This window comes from Pistacia vera, unplaced genomic scaffold (assembly GCF_008641045.1).
Source record: "Pistacia vera cultivar Batoury unplaced genomic scaffold, PisVer_v2 Contig1231, whole genome shotgun sequence".
Classification (NCBI taxonomy): domain Eukaryota; kingdom Viridiplantae; phylum Streptophyta; class Magnoliopsida; order Sapindales; family Anacardiaceae; genus Pistacia; species Pistacia vera.
Genome location: NW_022195284.1, coordinates 33261 through 55405, shown reverse-complemented (window position 1 = coordinate 55405; position 22145 = coordinate 33261). Strand labels below are relative to the sequence as shown.

At 35.4% G+C, this 22145-nt stretch overlaps 1 protein-coding gene across 1 annotated transcript; it reads left to right on the top strand.

The window, feature by feature from the left end:
* Window positions 1–1932: 1932 nt before the first annotated feature.
* On the top strand, window positions 1933–3413 carry LOC116117529 (heavy metal-associated isoprenylated plant protein 45-like). Its single transcript, XM_031403544.1, has 3 exons — window positions 1933–2029; window positions 2103–2178; window positions 3091–3413. Exons 1-3 carry the CDS (start codon window positions 1982–1984, stop codon window positions 3411–3413), a joined length of 447 nt encoding a protein of 148 aa, XP_031259404.1. The 5' UTR covers window positions 1933–1981.
* Window positions 3414–22145: the final 18732 nt, after the last annotated feature.

Below are 22145 nucleotides of genomic sequence, written 5' to 3'. Positions count from 1 at the left end.
GAGAGATAGCTCGACCCAACACAAGCTAGTCATGACCAACTTTGGCAATTGTTTGAGAAACCAGGGATAAGCTCAAGTCTCGGATATTTCGGAAGAGATCAGATCAACAGCAATGATAGTGTGATCTTAGCGCTCAATTATGGGAATATCGGAGTTGCAATTTGGAATTGATTGCAATCCCGATAATTTCTCTCTTTCCTTTATCACAAACTTGTATAAATACCCCCCTTCCAATTATGAGATGGGGGTTAGCACTTTGCTCTGGGCATTATACTTCTTTTGTAAGCTCTCTAATGCAATTAGAGAATAATGGACGTAGGCTTAAGTTCTAATTTGCTGAATCACTTTAAAAATTGTCTGTGTTCTTACTTTAAGGCACTTTTACATTCAATTGCTGGTTTTAACATTAAATCATGCACACATCAAATCTGATTCCGTCAAAGTCAATTGGTTCTCTCAGGTTGATGCGATTTTCGTATCAATATAATTCACTATCATTTCAACCAAATTATAAGTTTTAATATGTTTTTATACTTTTTTTTTTATTTTAATTATTTTTTATTTAAATTGATATTATTGTTACTTTCTTTGTCAATTTATTTGTAAAGAATTTATAAATACATACCTGATAAAAAGAAAAACTTAAAAAATAAAAAATAAAAAGTAGACAAATTAGATAGAAAAATGTTTGACAAATTTGTCGCCTAAAAAAAAAAAAAAATGGCTTAAGTGCAATTGCAATAGAATATTTTTTCCACAAAAATTAACTAATAATTTCCATAAAGTGGATAATGACACTCTAAACTCTAAACTATGAACTATCATAAAAAAATAATAATAAGAAATGAGGATAAAAGTAAAAGAAAACACCAATCCACTAGTAGTTAGAAAGCGGCATGCATGACAAGCATATGCTTGAGAGATGGCACTTGAAAGAAACACATATATAATTCTCCTCAACCCAACATGCATCTAATTAATCCTTTCCGCTGATATTCGCATCAAAATTTCTCCAAATTCTCCTCAACCCAACATGCATCTAATTAATTCTTTCCGCTGATGTTCGCATCAAAATTTCTCCAACTTGCAAGTTGCATGCCCAGCACCCGAGTAAGAATACAAAAAAGGAACCGCAGAAATTTATTTATACTATATTTTCGGTCTTAGAGAAAATCTATAGTAGTGATACCACAGGTCAATGCATGTATACTGTATAATTTTTGTATTTGGTATTCTAATTTTGTTTTTTACAACAGAATAGAATTTGTGAAATTAACCAGACTCCACCGTTTACTTATTCATACATAAAAATCAGATCCTTAATTCTTAATTGGATCAAAAGTTTTGTATTTCAGTCTTAGACATACATATTTATGATTATGTAAATTATTTATGGTGTATAAGAAGAGATAATAGACAAGCAGGGACCAGGGCATCTCTGCTGTAAACAGTGGCGCACAATAATCTTATCATTTGTCCATTTCAATAAATGCTTTTCCAGTTTTCAGTTAAGCACAGAAATGTTTGAGTTTAGCCCAATAGATAAAAGAATCAGGCGGAGAACAGATTCAGAATGCCATTAATTTCAGCAGACGGCACCATAATATTTTTGATATTCTTTTATTTTTCCACTAATTAATAATATTCATGGTAGATCAAGTTAGAATTTTTATATAAAGGGGATCTAAAATTGTAAGTTTAAAAGTAAGGACGGAATATTATTTAAGTTTAACAAGTTCATTCATACGCTATGTATGTACAGTAGAGATGACAAAACCCTAGAAGTGTTACTGAAGACCTTTTAACTATAGTATAAATTCTGAATATATATAGATTTATTTCATAAAGCGGATAATGACACTCTAAACCAAATGCTATTTATTTAAGGTCTAGAGGAAAACATTTTCGAAACATGCATTTATGAACAGCTAGATAGCTTTCTGAGGAAGGAATTGGAATTGCAGAGTAGAGGAATTTCTTCATGTTTGGCTGGCTCCCAGGGAAACCGGAGTTACCCAATGCCATGGCCGTAAGTGCTTGGTTGTTATTGTATAAGAATATAATAATGATATTTTGAATGAAAATGTACTTCATGCTTACAGATTGTGGAGCTTTCGGTACATATGGACTGCGAAGGATGCGAAAAGAGGATACGAAGAGCAATCTCTAAAATTGACGGTAAGGCTTGGTATATTTTGTCGAGGAAGCTTATTTACTGATTTTAAGAGGATTTTTGTGCTATATGTGGTTTTCCATTTATTTCTTTTTTCTACTGCGTTAAAATCATATATGATTTTCAGTTTGTCACATTAGAGAAGTTCTATTTCATTTCTAAGTTCAACCTACTCAACATCTTCAACAATAATTCTTTACAATTCATATATATGTAGGTTTTCTCCAGTCATATATAATTAGTTTTCCATGGTATTAACTAACATGTGCTTCAAGATTCTTCATATATAGCTAGATGGTGTATTTCATCATCGATATCTAAGGATGGCAAAAATGGAAAGATGATGGGTGTTAATTTAGGGAACGATATGTGCTTTGAGGACAAATTGAATCCCCATATTTTTAGTACTCTATTCCCCGTATCCATCGGAATAATCAATTCCTCCCTACTATTGAATGCAAAAAAAATAGATTTAATTTTGTAATATGTAAATTATATGTTTATCCTACATTACTGCAATATCTTATGGTCGTTTTTATTAGCACATTAATACTATGTACTAATAGTTTATTATATTATAATGTTATTTATTTTTAATGTGATTATTTATATAGTTTATGTTAATTTTATCCTCACCCCGTTTGGGAAGATTCTTCAATAGTTTTATTCGGTTGGAGAAGTACTACCCATGTAAAGATTTCACATTTCCACCCTGCTTACATGATTTGAATAGGATGGATAATTGAGACAAATCCTAATTGTGGTGGGGAATGGGAGAGGCCTCTCCGCATTCCGACTTCCCTATTGTCATCTATACCGATATCAGATCATCTATTTTGTTTTTAATTTTTATTCTTCAGGGTAAATTAAAAAGAGTATATTATTATATAGTTGGTTCATTAATGGTACTGATACAGGGGTTGATAGCTTGGAAATTGACATGGATAAGCAGAAGGTAACAGTGACTGGGTACATTGACCAGAGAAAAGTCCTAAAAGTTGTAAGGAGAACCGGAAGAAAGGCAGAGTTTTGGCCATTCCCATATGATAGTGAATACTATCCATATGCATCCACATATTTAGATGAATCTACTTACACTTCTTCCTATAATTATTACAGGCATGGCTTTAATGAAAGCGTTCACGGCTACTTCCCTGACCAAGCTTATTCAACCATCCCTGATGAAACCGTTCATCTCTTTAGTGAAGATAATGTACATGCATTTTGTAGGATTATGTGATATTGCCCCTAATTATGCCAATACCTTAACCAGAATAAAGTGATATATATATATATATATATATAAGTCTTTTTGTAAGTATTTTTTAACGTTTAGCCTTTTGAAAGTACTAGTGCATACCAAGGAGAATTCCAACTTGTTAATCGAACAATCTCATTCTCAATTGTTGTCTTATGTTTTAGAAATATTTCTGCATATAAGCAACTTTATTAATCTTAATTTCCAAAATGTTAAGGGCTTGTTTAATGGACAAATTTAGGCATAAAACCACATGACTTAACTGTTAGTGTATGCCCTAGGAACCAATCATGCTGTCGGTTTCAGGACATTATATCTTGTAAATGTATTATGAATAAAAGAAAGTGTTCTTATTTCACATGTTGATTTTCTGCCTCATTTATATTATATTATATTTAATATTGCATGTGAAATCTCCGAATGACACGGATCTTTAGAAGATCAAATCATCAAAGAATTTCCTACGCAAGTATTGTTAATTGGGCAATAATATTGCATAGTAGGCATGCTGAATGTCTCCATTAAATATCATGTGATGGTATTAGTGTGGGTGATTATAAGAGGTATGTCACTAAGGCATTAGCATGGATAAACGGTTAGTGAACTGTTTATCGAATACCACCGATTACAATGAATCACATGGATATGGTCAATGATGCGTCGTAGGATCGTGCTAGTGTACCACTGATCCTTAGACTTAAGACATCATGGTTGGATTCAACATAGGATGCATATGGTTCATATGGTGTATAAACATGAGACTAGTCATGTCTTGTGTAATAAGCCGGTTTAGTCATATGTTATTCATGTGCGAGGACAAGTGATGGTCAAGATGGGATTCGTTAACTCAAAATAGTCCAATCTCAAGTTCCCAAACGAATGTCAATAAATATTGGAAAAGGGAAATCTCTGGCCGGAGTATAATGAATGTCAGATGAAAAGTAGTTTCATGTTGACGAGTTCCATTGTATCGATTGACAATTCGATTAAAGATTAAGTTAAATATTTTGACATACCATAAATCATTCTTAATCGGGATTAGATAACGGAGGGATTTGACTACACGGTACGTACAATCAGAATAAGTTCATTGGACTTTACACTTCATTGTGGTTTAAGGGTTATGGAACATTGCTAGACGTCTACCATAATCAGTTGGAGTTTCGATTATAAAGAATTATAACGAAACATATCAAAATCAGATATTGAGCTCACGGCTAGATCACAGTAAACCAAAATGGTAACACATAAAACCAAGCTCAAGGAGAGAGAGTAATACATATCATTAATCAGATTAATGATGTTCGGACGTAAACGGTTGCATCCGAATTAATGTATTGGTCAGAAATGATTATCCATGGATAGCTAGCACTAACAAAGGGTAATAAAGATTTATTAAATATTATTATTGAATTGGATTCAATGATGGGGCAAAAGTGCATTGGTTTTACTCTAAAGGGTGAGAATTTAATAGAATTAAATTTGGTCTAATTATGAATTAACCATAAAACCACGGACTTGACATAAATGTTTATTACGCAAGTTAATTTTAAATTGTTTGAGTCTTCCCAAACAATTTAAAATTACACTTTGTGCCATGGTATATAAATTAAGTTATACCATTTTAATCAATTGAAACAAAAAGCAATCTCTCACTTTCTCGCTCTCTCATCTTTGGCTTGGGTGGACTTCATTTTGAGTTTCTCTCTTCTCTTTTGAAGAATCTAGACTCCAAGTTTCAACATCAAGGTTTATTAGCAAAAGGAGTTGGTAATTTTCTATCATTTTCTTACATTATATGTTATGTTATAATGTTTGTTTTCTACCTTATGTCCATCATCTTGATCACATTTTTCTCAATTTCCATGTTCAAAATGCATGAATCCCAACAATGGTATCAGAGCATGTTTAAATTCATGCATGCATGTAGCATTTTTGGTGAAAAATGGCTTGGTTTGGACATGAATATGTTTTTGCTTTAGATGCATGTTGAAGTTATTGTGTATTTTGAATACAAATGATGACGGATATGTGAATATCATTCTTATTAACATGCTTCTATGAATTTTTGATATTTAGAATACAAATTTTTTGTTCTTGAAGTCATATGTACATGCATGTTTGATTATTGCATCTTGATGCATTTTTGTTAAATATGAATATGTCTCATTCATATGATACATGCATGTGTAATATAAGCATATTTGATGCAAATTTGATGACTTTGAGAAGGGATGAATTCGGTCAAAACTGATTCAATATAATATATTTTAAATGCATATTTGAAAGTGTATATATGATACAATAGTCTATAAATGAATTTGACTTAGATTGTGTGAATGCAAGTTGGTTGATTCATCTTTGAGTAAAAGTCTGCATGATGCATAGATTTACATTTTTAATTTTATTTGATTAAATGTGATGTGAGAAATTTTTTAATGTGATGGGTAATATAATATTTTTTATAATATTATGGTGATGAATTATGCATGTACCCTTGGTTTAATCATGACATATTTTATACATTTATGAATGAAATAATTAGGATATATATATATATAATATATAAATATATATATATATAATCTATTATATATATATATATATATATATATTATAATATATATATAATATATATATATTCTTTATATTCATGTGATGGATAATATAATGATATTTTAAGTTTAAGGGTAGTAAAATATGCATGTATCCTTTGTTCAATCATGCATGCTTTTATGTATTTATTACATGAAGTCCTTTTTTATAAATATTGCAGCTTCATAAAATTTTTTATATGCCCTTGATTGAATTAATATTTATTAATGTGATGGATGTATTAATTAGGGGATGATCATGGGTGTCTATTTATTTTTCCCAAAGTATTTGATATTTGGGCATGTAATATTCTTTCAATGGCTTGAAAATAATTAATTTTATTATTACTTTGTTATCCGGGCCTGGTGTCCTAAATTGGTTTATGTAATCGTATGATCAAACGGAGGATGGGATCCGATTCATCACCGATGAAGTCCACAAGGAGTAATAGAATTAGGTGAATAGTTTACCTAATTAGGATGTATTTTCCAAAACCCCATGATCATCCCACCATGTTTTATATTTATATGATGCATTTGAATTAATGTATGATAAATGTAAACATTTTTTAATCAAAGGTTAAACCTATAATCTCCCTAACAACAATATTATATCCAACCCTTCCATTATGGGCCAAATTATTCTTTGGCATAAAATTAGAGATCCCAAGATTTCTATTATGTGAGAGATGCTAGTTTTATGACATGAATCAGTTGTCTTGTTCTTGGATAGAAATTTTCATAATACCCAAGATTTCTATTATGTAAGGGTATAATGGGAATTCTATTTAAGAAAGCATAATGGGTTGGATTAACTAGTATAGGGTACCAAGATTTCTATTATGTGGGTATCCAAAAACTAAAGGCAAGGATTGAATCATACCTTATAAGTGATATAAAGGAAATAGTTCCTACTTGTCAAATTAATAGACCAAGATTTCTATATGTGAGATTTATTAAATTTAATAAGAATTTGATTCCCCACTAGAAATTTATTCCAACGAAATTTCCAAATCATCATTTAGGGGAGTATGGGATTTGAATAAAATAGTGGGAGCTAAAAGATTAACATTAAAGTGTTAGAGTAGATGCCTGAGCCAATCAATTATTGTAGAATTGACTCTTTGTAATAATGTTATTATCAATAAAAGGCACTTTATTCTATATCCGTAAATCATTATTATTGCAATATGTATGGATATATGTCCTTAGAATGGTAGAACCGTGACGAGGGTATCAAGTTTTTCAAATCTTGATAGGGAGAACCCTATGAGCACATATGGTGGCCATTCTAGAAACGTCCGTAGCCCTAGTATTATTCTGAAGTAAGGGCACAGATATACGGCAGGCTATAGTGTGACGACACCTATATTTAATAAGGCACATATACGTAAGGCTATCATAGTGTTGAACGCCCGTCAAAACAGTGACTGATCTCACTTGTCAGGTTGTTTGGTGACAACCTGGTGCAACACATGGGTGCTTGCTGTAAGCATTACACAGCAAGTTCACTGTACTGACCCACCAGAGGATTCCATATGGATGGTACCCCCAGTGTCTATGGATAAATCCTCTAACGAATGGTGGTCTGTGATCCTTAGACTTGAGATCACCGGAGCGCCTTGTGCACCGATTGGTGTAGTTTGACACTAGCCTAATGCAGTTCTTTTCAAAGCTGTCAATACGGTGGTGATTGCTGCATCATGATGTATCAAAGACTATGGTGAATTGACAGAGGATTCATCACTCTCGGGTACGGAGAAGTTATCTCACGGCACATTTAGTATATGGCAATGACGTTAAAACTGTGGCTCAGTGGGATTGAGTTGTTGCTCTATCCAGATTATAATACAGTCATTGGTCCAGAACTGAATACATAATATCGAGAGTAACCGAAGGTTGACACTATTTCTATGCCTCGTCTCGCAAGATACGTATGATGAAAGGATCGAATTGCATGGTAACCATATCGTTGACAGGTAGCTACTTTGCTGAATCCGAATCTATCGGGTGGCCATGATGCCTTGCTAGGGGCCAATCTTGGTCTGTGTATTAGTGAGACGATTAATTGGTGTTAATCGCGATACTATACATTCGATATGATGAGGAGCCTATGGGTCATACACATAGAAGAATTTAAGACTCAAGAAGAAAGAAGGGCTTTCGTTTTTAAGGCAAAGGGTATATGGTATTCACAGTGCAATAAATTTGCTGAGGTCGAGCCTTTATTTAATTTTTTAGAAAATTAAATAAGTGAAATTACGTTAAATGTGTGTTCGCACATATTTAAATATATATTATCATTATTTAAATGTTAATATATATATATATATAATATATATAATATTATATATATTATATATATAGATATATATTAATTGATTTATTGAGATAATGATGGAAAATAAAATATTAATTGGGAGTGTTTGGCAACATGGGGCTTTGGTTGGAGCCCAAGCCTATTCCGTATGGGATTAGGGCAAATTGATTAACTATAAAAAGAAAAGTGTTGTGTTTATTGATTAATTATTGATTTCTTCTAAATTAAAACACACACAGCCCCTCAAACACTCCACGGCAGAAACATCTTTTGCCTAAAATCAATTCAATTGATTTGCTTTCTTCTTAATCTTGAAGCCAAAAGATCTAGCAAATCCCTCTTTGGTTCTTTTTGAGATTGTCTTCGTGTGAACTACGCAGGTTCGATCCTACACTTGGATCGGTAGCAAAACATTGTCGACAAATTTGGAGGAGCCTCCAACGTGCGTTGTTTTTCTTTAAACTCAGATTTATTTTTCTGCAATTTTATTTAATATGAATTGTAAAATTATACCCTTGATCTTGGCTCATGTAAACGATCCCTGAATTATTTTTTGTTTCCATTGCGTGTATGGGACCGTTTACTACATAAAGGGTTTGAATTTACAAGACACTAATAAAACTTATATTTTCTTGCAGTCTCTTTCGGTATTTTGTGATATTTAGTTAACGAAAATGAGCAATAACTTGCTCTTGAGGATTCTCGATAACAACATGCTGATCAGACCTAATTTTAATAATTGGTTAAGGATTGAGAATTATTCTCAATTCCGAAAAGGCCGGGGTATGTCTTGGAAGCACCCCTTCCACTTTCTTTTCTCTGATGCCACACCGAAGAAAAGGAAGTTTTTGGTAAATGGTAGGAGGATGACTTACGAGCTCGAACCTACATGCTAGCATCAATGAATGCTAAGCTCCAGGTTGCATGAAAAGATGGAAATGCAAATGAGATAATGATCGATTTACAAGAGTTGTGTGGTGAGAACTCAGTGGTGAAACAATACGAATTGTGTTCGACACTATTCACAATGAGGCTTAGGGAGAGAGTTGCCCCAGATGATCATGTTATGAAAATGAGTAATATTATAGGGCAATTGTGTACACTTGAGATTGTGATGCCACCAGTCTTGGGGTGAATTTGATTCTGCAATCCCTTCCACCAAGTTTCAAGCCCTCATCACAAATTATAATCTCATAGGATTGGGCACACTCTTGTAGAACTGTCGAATGAATTCAACAATTCTAATAACAGGGAAGAAAGGAAAGGGGCAAGAGGATGTTTTTACAACTTCTTCTAGTAAGACTAAGAAGAAGCAATGGAAGCAAAAGAAGGTCCAAAAGTTGGACCACGAAAAGGCCTTTTAAGAAGGATGCTTCTAAGACTGAGAAGGGCAAAGAAAAGGTCAATGATAAAGGCCAGTGTTTCCACTGCAAGAAAGATGACATTGGAAGAGGAATTGTGCTCTTTATCTGAAGAGCTTGAAAAGCTCAGTAGGTATGTTCCATTCTTATGTTATAGAATTTGAATTAAATGTTAGTTCAAATGATCATTCCTGGATATTAGATTCAGCTGCTACATCATACATTTGTGTTTCATTGCAGGCACTATGAAATAGTTTTGCACAGTTAAAAGGTGAAGTAATTTTGAAGATGGCAAATGGAGCAAAAGTTGCGGCCGAGGCAGTGGGGACTTGCCATTTGACATTACCATCAGGGACACATTTTGTATTTGTACAGAACTTTGTATTTGCCAAAGCAACTAGAAATCTCATTTCTATATCTGTTTTATGTAAATTTGGTTACAAGATACAGTTTAATGGAAATGAATGTCTAATTTATTTTGGAAATGAATTAGTTGGCAAAGCAATTAATACAAATGGTTTCTATGTTTTGGTAATGAATGATTATGACATAATGAATACATTACAAATAAGAGATCTCGAAATGAAATTAATTCAAAATTACTTTGGCATCATCGATTAGGTCATATAAGAGATAAAAGGATAATCAAGTTAGAAGCAACTGGGTAGGGGTGAGCGATTCCAAGTACCCGCATTTTTCAGAGGAACCGGAACCAGAACCGCACAGTGCAAGTTCCCAAAAAAAGGAATCGGAATAGGAACCAAAACCGGAACCGCACAGTGCAGGTTCTTAATTTAAGGAACCGAAACCTAAAATGCAAGTTCCGGTTCCTTTCCGGGTACCCTGTAAAAAATAATTACCCCCTATTAGTTAAAAAATGACAAAAATACCTTACAAGTTTACAAATACACCCCTAACAAATTTTGATTACTCTTCATTTGTGTCCAATGTAACTCATAAATCCTCTAATCTCTAGGCAACTTTGAATTCAAGAATAGAATTGCACTTAAGGTATCCACATAAGGAATCTCCAGAATGATCAAGAAAACTCTCCAATTGCTAGATTGGACTTTGGCCTGAAGAAAAAGAAGGGTAGCTACGGTTTGTGTGAAAACCCTCTCTCTCTAGGAAATATCACAAGTTATTTTTAGGAGTGTTTGTATTTGTTGTTACTATAAAAATCTAATTTTAAGTTCACTTAAATAGTGTCACTTAAAAATGAATCTGTCATCACTACGATAAATCATCGAACTAGGAAATAGTTTGATGGTAAGAATTCATTATTAATATAGAAGTGTAACATATACGTAAGTCCTAATGACTCATTATACACCATCCATCAGGCTTTGTCACCAGAGCCTACTAATAGTTCCATCCAATAAACTGGGTACGTTTTTATGAAGTGTACACATGATGCTAACGTCGAGATGACAAGGTACATTGTGTTAGCATTAATGACACCATTACTGTGACTGTAGTATCAGGATATGTACTTACCTACCATAATTTATACTCCCCGAAATAAGAAATACACGGTGTCATAGTCATTATTCAGATGCAAGATGGAAGACGGTACCAAAATTGGCAATCATATACTCAAGTTGACAGAGTACATGAACACATTTGAGATTTTGGGATGTGGACTTAATGATTTAGCAATAGACCTAACATTACAGTCTTTGCTAGATTCTTATTCTCAATTTGTCCATGACTTCATTGAGAATGATGAAAAGAATACCCTCTCTAAGCTTCTGGATATGTTGGAGGCTAATGAGTTAGGCATGAAAATGTCTAAGACATTGACGTTAGTTGAAGCTGACTCAACCATAAATGGAAAGGCTTAGAAGTCGTTGGAAGAAACTATTGTGGAAAGGAAAGGCGTTTGTTCTAACAGTGGAAATCCCAGCCACTAAAGGAAACATTGCAAGGCCTTCCTGGCAAGCAAGAAGAATAATGCATCTTCTTCTTCAAGTATGTTTACGATTGAGATAAATTTATCTCCTATTACGTCTTGGGTCATTAACACTAGATGTGGTTATTCTCACATTTGTACCAACGTGCAAGGACTACGACAAAGTGGAGTTCTTGGTTGAAGGGAGGTGGACCTACATGTTGGAAATGGAGCGGTGGTTGCTGCATTGACCATAAAGGTTTATAATTTATCGTTGCCTTCAGGCCTTATCATAAAACTTAAGAACTGTTATTATGTTCCTACTGTTTCAAGAAATATTCTTTTTGTGTCCACTTTGGACGAATATGGATATCGTTTTGAGATTGCTAATGGATAGTTGTCTTTTAGTTTGAATGGTATTCATTATGGAACTGCTAGATTACATAATAGTATTTATGTTCTTGATTTATATAACAAGGAAATTCTTAGTCTTGAAAACAAGAAAGCCAAGCGATGCGATTTAAACCAAACTTATCTTTGGCATTGTAGACTTGGTCATGTGAACCAGACTCGCATTGCAAGACTTCATAAGGACAAAGTCTTGGACCCATTTGACTGTAACACCCCCCTCCAGCTGGGTACCCTCTAAGTATTCCATTAGGATGGAAAATTAGAGAATTCACGCCTGGAAGGTTGTGTGTTTTAAAATGTAAATCCTGGTTACAAATATGTACTATATGAAAATAAATAAATAAATAAAAACTTCTTCTCTCATTTATATTACTTTCTTAATCAACCTATCAAGACATGACTATATACGAAAAATATGGTTTAACGAAAACAACAACATCAATTGTTTTATTAGCGGAAGCATATAAAATATCTCCCATCATTTATAAGCAAAACATATTTACTATTTCATAAAACTTAGATTATAAACATTAAACTATATACATTAAAATTCAAAAGCAACATCCTTTATATAACACCATAAGTTTAGTTAGAACAAAAACATGCATGCCCTAAGCCTCCTTGATCGCCGCTCGTCGTTACCGCTTTAACCATTACCTGCAAAACATGGAAACTAGGGAAATGAGTGCTAATCACTCAGTAAGGGTATCGATCATTTAACCCTATGTAACATTCTTAAAATTAGGAAGCATCTTATTTACTTGTACATGAACCAAACATTAATAACATAAAAGTAATATAACATAGCATATTCAATCCATATCATAAGGCATAATATAATTCATGCAATGTTTTCCTTTAATGTTCATGAATAATGCACATCAATGTCATGCATGTATAAATACATTTTTTCTTTAAAAACCTTTTACTGTCTACCAATCGGACTAAGCTGAGGCATGGATTATGGAACCTTTGGCCAATGAGCTAACCTTAACTTATAACACAGTCCCCATGGTCATGCATGCTATGGACTGTTCATTTCTTTGGGTCTAGACATGTGCATGAGTGAGCTCAGGTTCCCCATAACATGCCAACATCTTCCATAAAATTTACAAATCATTTTCCTTCACAAAAATACATGTCTATGTACCTTGGAAGCATTTTGCTCAAACTTGGGATCAAGACCCCCTTTTTCATCATTAATATGCTTGACATGCTTTATTCTTCAAAAAAACATACACTTTCCATATATGAACATATCATTTCATCATAACCATTTTGTGGATTCATAACATATTCATAGAACATATCATACTTAGGCTTGTTTATACATACACAAGCTCATAATTAGGTAATACATAACATATTACACATAACCTCCATGGTCATTCATTACATCAACTATATATGCTTATACAATCATTAAATAATCATAAAGATCACTCATTAAAACATACTTCAAAACCCTTTAAGCATCATTTCCATACTTGGAATCAATCATAGATTAGTAGGCTAAAAGGTAAATTAAGAAATTAGAAGCACTTTTGAAGTAGTCATTCTGCGTTAAGCAGATTTGATTTCTGATCTAGTACATCCTCCAATTACAACCTCAATTTGCTCCCTAAGGATTTCTCGTTGCAACTCTTTTTGTACCGTGATTTGAATAGAGGAACTTTTCAACTTAAGGCATCTGCTACACTTAGTTTTTCCCAAATGGTACTTGATTTCATAGAAGTAGATTTTTGACTAACTTTAACCACTTCTCTGCCTCAATTCAACTTTTTCTAAATGAAGAAATACTTTAAACTCTTGTGGTCTGTGTAAATATTACTCTTGACACCATTAGATAATGACGCCAGGTTTTTAAGGCAAACACCTTGCTTCTAATTCTAAATCACGTGCAGGGTACCTCAGTTTATAATCTTTCAGATGTCTTGAGGCATTGGGTTCACCTTCTCATTTTGCATTAATACTGCCCTAAGACTACTATGAGCATCAGTATAAATGTCATAATCAATACCCTTCTTGGGCAAAGCTAAAATGGGAGCTTGGTCAATCTCCTCTTTAACTCCTAGAAACTTTGCTCACATAAATCTATCCACTAAAATAGAGTCTCCTTCTTGGTAGTGCAGTGAGTGGCAAGCAAGTTTAGCAAACCCTTGCACAAATTTTCTGTAATACTCAACCAAGCCTAGAAAACCTCTCACCTTCTTCACAGTTTTGGCCTTTTCCATTCAAGCATTGCCATTACCTTACTAGGATCCATTGATATGCCTTCCTTGGAACCACATGACCAAGAAACATTACCCAATCCAACCAAAACTCACATTTGGAGAACTTGGCAACAATTGCTTCTCCTTTAATCTCGCAATACAAACCTCAAATGTTGTTCATGTTCTTCATTTGTTTTGGAGTAGACCAAGATATCATCTATAAATCCCACAAAAACTCCTAGGCAGTCATGGAAAACCCTACTCATCAAGTCTTTAAATATTGTTGTTGCATTGGTCAACCCGAAAGGCATCACAACAAATTCATAGTGTCCATACCTGTTCGAAATGCAGTTTTCTGAATGCCATTCTTTGTAATTTTGACTTGATAGTAGCTTAACCTCAAATCATTTTAAAGAACACCGACGCCCTCTCAACGATCAAATAAGTCATCAATATGACAATGGATATTTATTCTTCACTATCAACTTATTCAGTTCCCAGTAATCTATGCACATCCGAAGGGATCCATCATCTCTTGACAAACAGAATTAGAGCACCCCATGGTGAATGACTTGTTTGATAAAACCTTTATCTAATAACTCCTGATTTGCTTCTTTAACTCTTGTTTCTACTAGAGCCATTCTCTATGAAGCTTTTGAAATGGGTGTAGTACTTGGAGCCAACTCTATACAACTTCTACTTCCCTTCTGGAGGTACACCTAGTAATTCCCTAGAATATGATGCGAGTTTCCTACAACTGCAATATGTACCAAGTATACTAATCGCACAAGTAATATAAGTGATGGTAGTATCGTTCCCACGAGAGTTGTTGCTAAGCACTAATTTTCTACCGTTCTCAAGTTGAAGAAATCGATTCTTTTTGGATTAAAAGGAGCAATTAAACTATGATTAAAACAAAATTTACTAAAATAAACTTAAACTATGGAGCAAGATTTTAACGGATATCAATTCAAACAAACGGGTAGGGTTTTGACTTCATTCAGACTCTATGGGTTAAACTTTAAGAATTAAACTAAATCAAATTCTCATGCATTGATTGTAAATCGAACTCTCTAAGTGTCCAACATTCTCAGGCTATGTTGTCCTACTCTTCCCTATTAACCTTCTGCACCCAACAAAAGAAAGTTAATAAATCTAAGTTCTTAAGCACAAGAATCCTAGATTGATTTCATCGGTTCTTGAATCTATCTCTAGCATCCAATAAACAACAGTGATTACCCAAGAGCTTAACATAAATTACTCTCGATCTCATCAGTTTCATCACAAACAAACATAAAGGCAGAATAATCACACAATCAAGCACATCATATTAAATTAATAATCATCTATTTTCTAGCCCATTAGAATCTGAACTACATCAAAACCCTAACCCAAAATAGGTTAGTTCATGGCTAAATCAATAAAACATTAAAGAATGAAAAACTCCAGGTTTAACATAATGGATACAAAAGAAAGGAAGAATCTCCCCAATTTGATAATCCACTGGTTTCCTCGAATCTTCCAACCTTGTTAATCCAAATCACTCAAAATCAATATGAAATAATGTTGAAAAACTCTCTCTATCACTCCACACGAACGCCCTAGACAAATAGACTAAGTCCCTCTTTTATACCTCGCCCAAATAATATATCACCGCCTAAACATGAAAGTCTGCATTTTAGAAAAAGTGGAGTACGCAGACTTCACGCGGCGAAGAAAGAATCTGAATCTGTGCGTCACTGGCCCATTTCGCCGCGACGAAGGCGAAGAACAACCTTCGCCGCGGCGAAGCTTCCTGAAATTCTGAAATTCCAGAATTGCCCTCCGCGTGCTTCTGAGTCCAAACTCCAAATCTACCTTATTCATCAAAATTTCCATTTTTACCTGAAACACGAAATGTAAGGAATTAAGTATCAATTCAGGCAAAAATAGACTAAGAAGTATCTAAAATCCGGCCTAAAAGCTTAAATAAACTAGTATAATCCTCGATTCACAATACCCCCAAACTAAGGTGATGCTCGTCCCCGAGCATCAGGTACAGAACAAGATAACAGAAATAAACACAAACGTACAAACACAAACAACATATGACACAAATTAAAATAAAAACAAAAGACTCGACTCACAAAACAATTGCCTAGAATTTATACCAATCCAAAGCTGTTGCAAAATTATTAAAGAAAAATGTTTAACACTCCAAGAAGTTAAAGTTGCATCGACTTTCTTTCTCATTGGTCCCCCGAGTAGGTAACCCCACTTCAATCCCCTTCTGACTTCCCAGATTATTTTATGCAGGAATGCAAAGTTTATCAAATGGTGGCAGACTCCATAAGCCTAAATATCGAACACTCTCCGCTAATGAGACTAGACAAAGATAAGAATCAGCAGTCTTTATAAGCTTGTAACGTTAGTCGCGGAAGTGGGTTCCAAGAAAAAGGATAGGAAATACAAAGTAAGAGAACTGGTTTTCCTCATGCAAACACTCAAATCAAATCGAACTCCATTTCTTCTCACCCACCAATCAGCGATCCATTAATTTACACCCCTCAAACTTGTGTCTTTCTTATTTCTGAAACCATAAATGCGTGGGTCGAAGGTGTACGTGGCGTTGTTAAACCAGAGGTTGCCAAGTACTGCTAAGCAGTTTTTAAGGCATTACTGGTTTCCAGCCGATATACCCTTCAACTTGGCAAAAGAATTTTTTTTTTTTTTTTTTTTTTAAGCAACAAAGAATTTATATAACCGAGACACTCCATTGAACGGAGGTGAACTACCTCTTTTATTTTATTTCCCTTCTTACAACCCCCAAACTATTCTTTTGTCAATTCGTACTCCTTCCCTTTCTTGTGGTTTGCATTAGGATCGAATTCTCCTAAGGGTACGACAGAGTGTTTAGGGTACAAGGATCGGACAATTTTTGGTTAGCCAAGAAAAATGAAGCAATATTGTCATACAGCAAACGGTGACTAGGACATTTCATTCCTGGGTCGGCTAGAAAGGCTCAAACATTCCAAAAAAAAAAAAAAATGCCTAAATCATTTCCTCAACAATCTAATCCTAGAATTTCGCCTCAAGCACTTCTCCACTAGGTTCTAGGTCCACCAACATTATCAAACTTTACCTAAGTACATAAAATGAATCTAAGCATCGAAAAAAAAAAATGAAAATGGTGTGAACCCCTCAACAAACCTCAATCAAAATTCAGTCATAAACCTAAACTTGAAGCAATGCTTAACATTTCTCAACAATAAAATTGCACAATCCAATTCGCATCATTGATTTATACAATTCATCATCGGCAAAACAATCAACCAAAAATAACATCAACAAAATAAAAAATTTCTAATTTTCCTACCCCCCAACAAAAGATGACATTGTCCCCAATGTCCCATTACGCATAACTAGGAATAGAAAATAAAAAAATAACAAAGGTACGAGATAGTTCCCTGATATTTGTGAAGTGTCGCTCCACATTGCACACTTTGTCATCACCCAACATCTGTCAAAACAAAAGAACTACGGTGTCCTTGTGTTAGCAAAATTCAAAAACTATTGAAAATATTACATCCTAATCTCGTCCTTGCAGCAACTACAACTTAAAAGAAATGAAACAACTAAAACAACTACACAATCCAAAACAAAAAATAGAGCTGAGTTTAATGTTGAAATGAAAACCAATTCAACTAAACAAATGAAAATAGACAACAACACAGGTGTTCTGGTGCTCATTCTTCGCCGCCCTCGTCTTCCTCTCTTCCTTTTCTGATTCAGAGCCCATCCCCTCATCTGAATCGCAATCGGCCCATTAGAATCCTGAAGTGTCAACGTTGATCTTTTTAAAGCTACTTTTCTGCATCTCATACATCATGTGGTCTGCTCAAAACCACATCCTGACTTTTTTCATCCATTTCATCAAACCCATCATCTGCTGCACATCATCTCTCTTCTGTGTAGCTGTGGAGCTGGAGGATGTGACAGGGCCTTGTGTGTTCTCTGCCATTTTGTTCCTGCCCTTGGTTGATCAGCTTCTGGACGTTCAAGATGCTTCTAAAAATAATCTGAATTGAGGATAAGGGCAGCATGAATAGGTTGCTCATCATCTCCTACCTTGGCTCCAACTTTAATGCACAAACCGGTGATGAGATGTGGGAAAGAATACTTGATCGCCCTAGTTTGGCGGCATGTTGAATGTTGTTAAAGTAATTCTTCCCACATCGATACTCTCCTGTGGCAATGGAATAAAGCAGTAATGCTTTTTCGTAAGTTACTGTGCTATAGTGCGTTTCCAGCATCAACTTCGCACTAACAAAAACTGCCACACTCAAGCAATCGGTGTCAAAGAAGTTCCTTAATGGTCTTCTTTTGTTTCTCGACACTGACCAAGTTGCATCCAGTTTTGCAATGACTGGCGGAATGATACTATCCTCAAACTGTGTCCCCCTAAACCTCCATACTCATCTTGATCAAATCCGGCAGGTTGTAAAACTTATTGATCTCATCTGCTGTAAACGGCACACAACCCCTCTTACAAATGCAGAACCCTTTTCACAATCCGGGAGGTTGGCATAAAACTCCCTTCTAGCGGCTCTATAGTCGGTTGTGCAGGAGCACTCATGAACAGTTCCCACGTCTCCCTCGACTCCAATCCAACACCTGACTCGCGGTCAATCCGCGCTAAGGAATAAAGCCCTTATCTCTTCTTTGGATAGCCCCTTGATATCATTTCTAGGCCTTTTCATTCACAAAAACGCTATCCACTTTCTTTCCTTTCCCTTTCCTTTGTATGGCAACTTAATTTTGGGTGCTATTTCCTATAATCCAATTCACACACACACCCAAAATTCAAGCCTAGGTTCCCCACACAACACATTCAACCTGAAAAAGAAAATGAACACACTTCCAAAAATCTGCAATTAGACCCCCAAACTTCGATTCCTCCAATTCAACAACACTCTCCAAAAATTCAACACCCACACTTCTCGAAATCACAACACGCACAATAATCCTTTTTCAACAAAATCCAACTCACAAAATTCGCAATTCAACAAAAATAATTCTCAAATCTACAACTTACTTGAAATTTTGCGAAAATGTGTTTAGGGAACTTGAGATCTTACCAATATGAAGGATTATTCGCCACCAATTACTCAGAGTCAACCCAATTGGAAAGCCCCAAATTTCTTGAACTTGAAATTTTCGAAAAATTTGTTGTTGAAATGAGTTTGTTTTGGTGTTTAGGAAGGTTAAGGAGTGAAAACTTTGGTTGGGAAAGAACTTGGAGGCAAAGGATTGAGATTGGAAATTTTTCTCTCAAAAATATTGAAAAAAACTCATGGAAAATGAAAAGCCAAAGCAAGTTTATATAGAAAACATCTTCGCCGCAGCGAGAACAAGCTTCGCCGCGGCAAGTTCTTCGTTTATGAACCCTAATTGGAAACCCAGGTTTCGCCTCGACGAAGAACAAACTTCGCCGCGGCTAAGTTTCTCGTTCATGAACACGAATTTAAACCCAGGTTTTCGCCACGTGAAGAAAAACACTTCACCGGGCAAAAAAATACAGTGGCAATCGCCGCGACCAGAAAAAATCTTCGCCGCGGCTAATTTCCTTAGAAAATTTATGTCCAACCTTCTTCGCCGAGGCGATAAATACAGTAGCTATCACAAATTTTCAGTTGCTTCACCCGTCAAAGAACAATCTTTCTGCGGCGAATTCTGGGACTTTTCAGAATTTAATTTTTACTCAATGTGCTTTGCCCCGGCGAAGTCTAGATATTTTCCTTTCGTGCTTAGCTGAAAAATTCACCTGAAACACCCAAAAACACAAAATTAAAAAGACAAAACATTCAACACACTGAAATAAAAATAGAAGAACAAAAAATTAAAACACTTGGGTTGCCTCCAAAAAGCGCTGTTTTATAGTCGGTAAGCTAGACTCTCTCAATTTTCACACAGTTTGGACTATCCAAGTACATCACATCCCTTAACTTCCCTTGTGCTCGAGCTCTTTTGCTGATGATCTTTTTCACACAGTGGTCTTATAGAGAGTTTCACCACCATTTCCATCCCTTGGTCATTACTTTGGTGTTCGACTCTTCTCACCGACTGTGTTCCGTTTTCTTGACTTTCCTTCACCCTTTTTGAGCTGGAGAGATCCTTTCCTTGTGAAAACACAATCTCGACTGTGGCTTATCTCAAATTTTGTGCCACCCTTTTGTTATGGTCCTCACTCTCGAATTGATTCGGTTTGACAATGTAGCTCTTAATTTCCACTATAGGTTGTCCAGTTGAAGGTTTCACTCTTTGCCTGGTCCACCATATCGATTTTCAACACGACTCTTGTTTAGGTGGAGCTCTCGTTGATTCAAGGACGTTAACGTTATTTCTTCATCTTCATCCTCATGATCAACTTCCCTTTTTGAATGTCGATTAAAGCTCTTCCGGTCGCCAGAAATGGTCGTCCCAGGATAAGAGAATCTCTTTGTCTTCATCCATATCCAACACAAAGAAATCCGCAGGAAAAATAAACTTGTCCACCTTAACCACCATCCTCCACAATGCCCCTAGGATGCTTTATTGATCGATCTGCAAGTGCAAGCATATGGTTGTCGGCTTTACTTCACCAATTCCTAGTTTCCTGAAAATGAAAAGGCATAAGGTTAATGCTAGCACCTAGGTCACATAAAACTCGATCAAAGGTGATATTCCCTATAGTGCAAGGAATCGTAAAACTCCTTGGATCTTTGAGCTTTGGGGGTAACTTCTTCTGGAATGGCACTGCACTCCTCCGTAAGCATCACCGTTTCCTCATCTTCTAGCTTCCTTTTGTTCGATGGATTTCCTTAAAGAACTTCGCATAGCTCGGCATCTGCTGCAAGCATCTGCAAAGGAATGTTATATGCAGTTTCTTAAAAACATCAAGGAATTTAATAAACTACTTATCCTGATTTTCTTTTCTGAGTCTTTGAGGAAAAGAACTGGTGGTATGTGATGCGCTAACTCTGGTGGTACTCGGAAGGGCAATTTCTCTTTCTTTTTCTTTTTCCCCTCTTCGTACTTCTGTCATCTTTCCTGGGCTGGGTGGTTTCTCTTCAGCAATGATTTCTCATCAACTTCCCACAATTCTTCATTTTGTTTTGATGAAGTTCCTCTTTCCTTGATTTTTCACCTCTTCTAAAACTCTCCCACTCTCAACGAAATTGCATTTACTTGCTCACTGGGTTAGTGACTATATTATTTGTAAGGAACCCTGCGTTCTTCATTAAGCTTTTCGGCCAATTGGCCCATCTATACCCAGATTCCGAATGGACGCCCCTTGATTTCTAAAATTCGTCCTCGTCTCATTCTAAATCCCTGTCTCCGCATAAATTTCCCAAACATGTCTTCCAACTTTGTCACTCTTGGATCTCCCGTTGATTATTCACCCCTGGTTGTTTTTCGGCACTGTCCTTGGTTCCATTGTATTTTTCGTGTCTGATTGCCCCAAGCCATATTTGGATTTTTCTCTACCCCAGATTGTATGTTTGGAATACGGGTTGTTTGGTTGCCTCTGATTTCCTGCCAAGTAGTTCACTTGCTCCGTTATGAAGATGACGAAGCAAATGTGTTCCCCACTTGACGTCACTGCTCACATGGTTCCCTGCACAAAAATCACAAGTTAGTTGAGGTGCTTGAATAGAGTTTCCTGCTACTCCCAACTGCTTCTAAAGTGCTGTGAGTTGGGCTGAGAGTGTTGTGAAAGCATCAACTTCATGAAGACCCGCGATTTTCTGGTATTCTCTCTCATTTGGTCTTTGATAGTTGTTGCTTGCCAAAACCTCTAGCAACTCATAAGCCTCCTCTGGTGTCTTTTCTACAAAGTTCCTCTTGATGTTGCATCCACCATGGTTTGCATGTTACCCATGGTTTGGACTGAAGCCAAACTAGC

Coding starts and splice junctions, on each gene's coding strand:
- LOC116117529 (XM_031403544.1), top strand. CDS start 1,982: ATGTTTGGCTGGCTCCCAGGGAAACCGGAGTTACCCAATGCCATGGCC. Junction 2,030..2,102: donor AGTTACCCAATGCCATGGCC/GTAAGTGCTTGG, acceptor TCATGCTTACAG/ATTGTGGAGCTTTCGGTACA. Junction 2,179..3,090: donor AGCAATCTCTAAAATTGACG/GTAAGGCTTGGT, acceptor GTACTGATACAG/GGGTTGATAGCTTGGAAATT.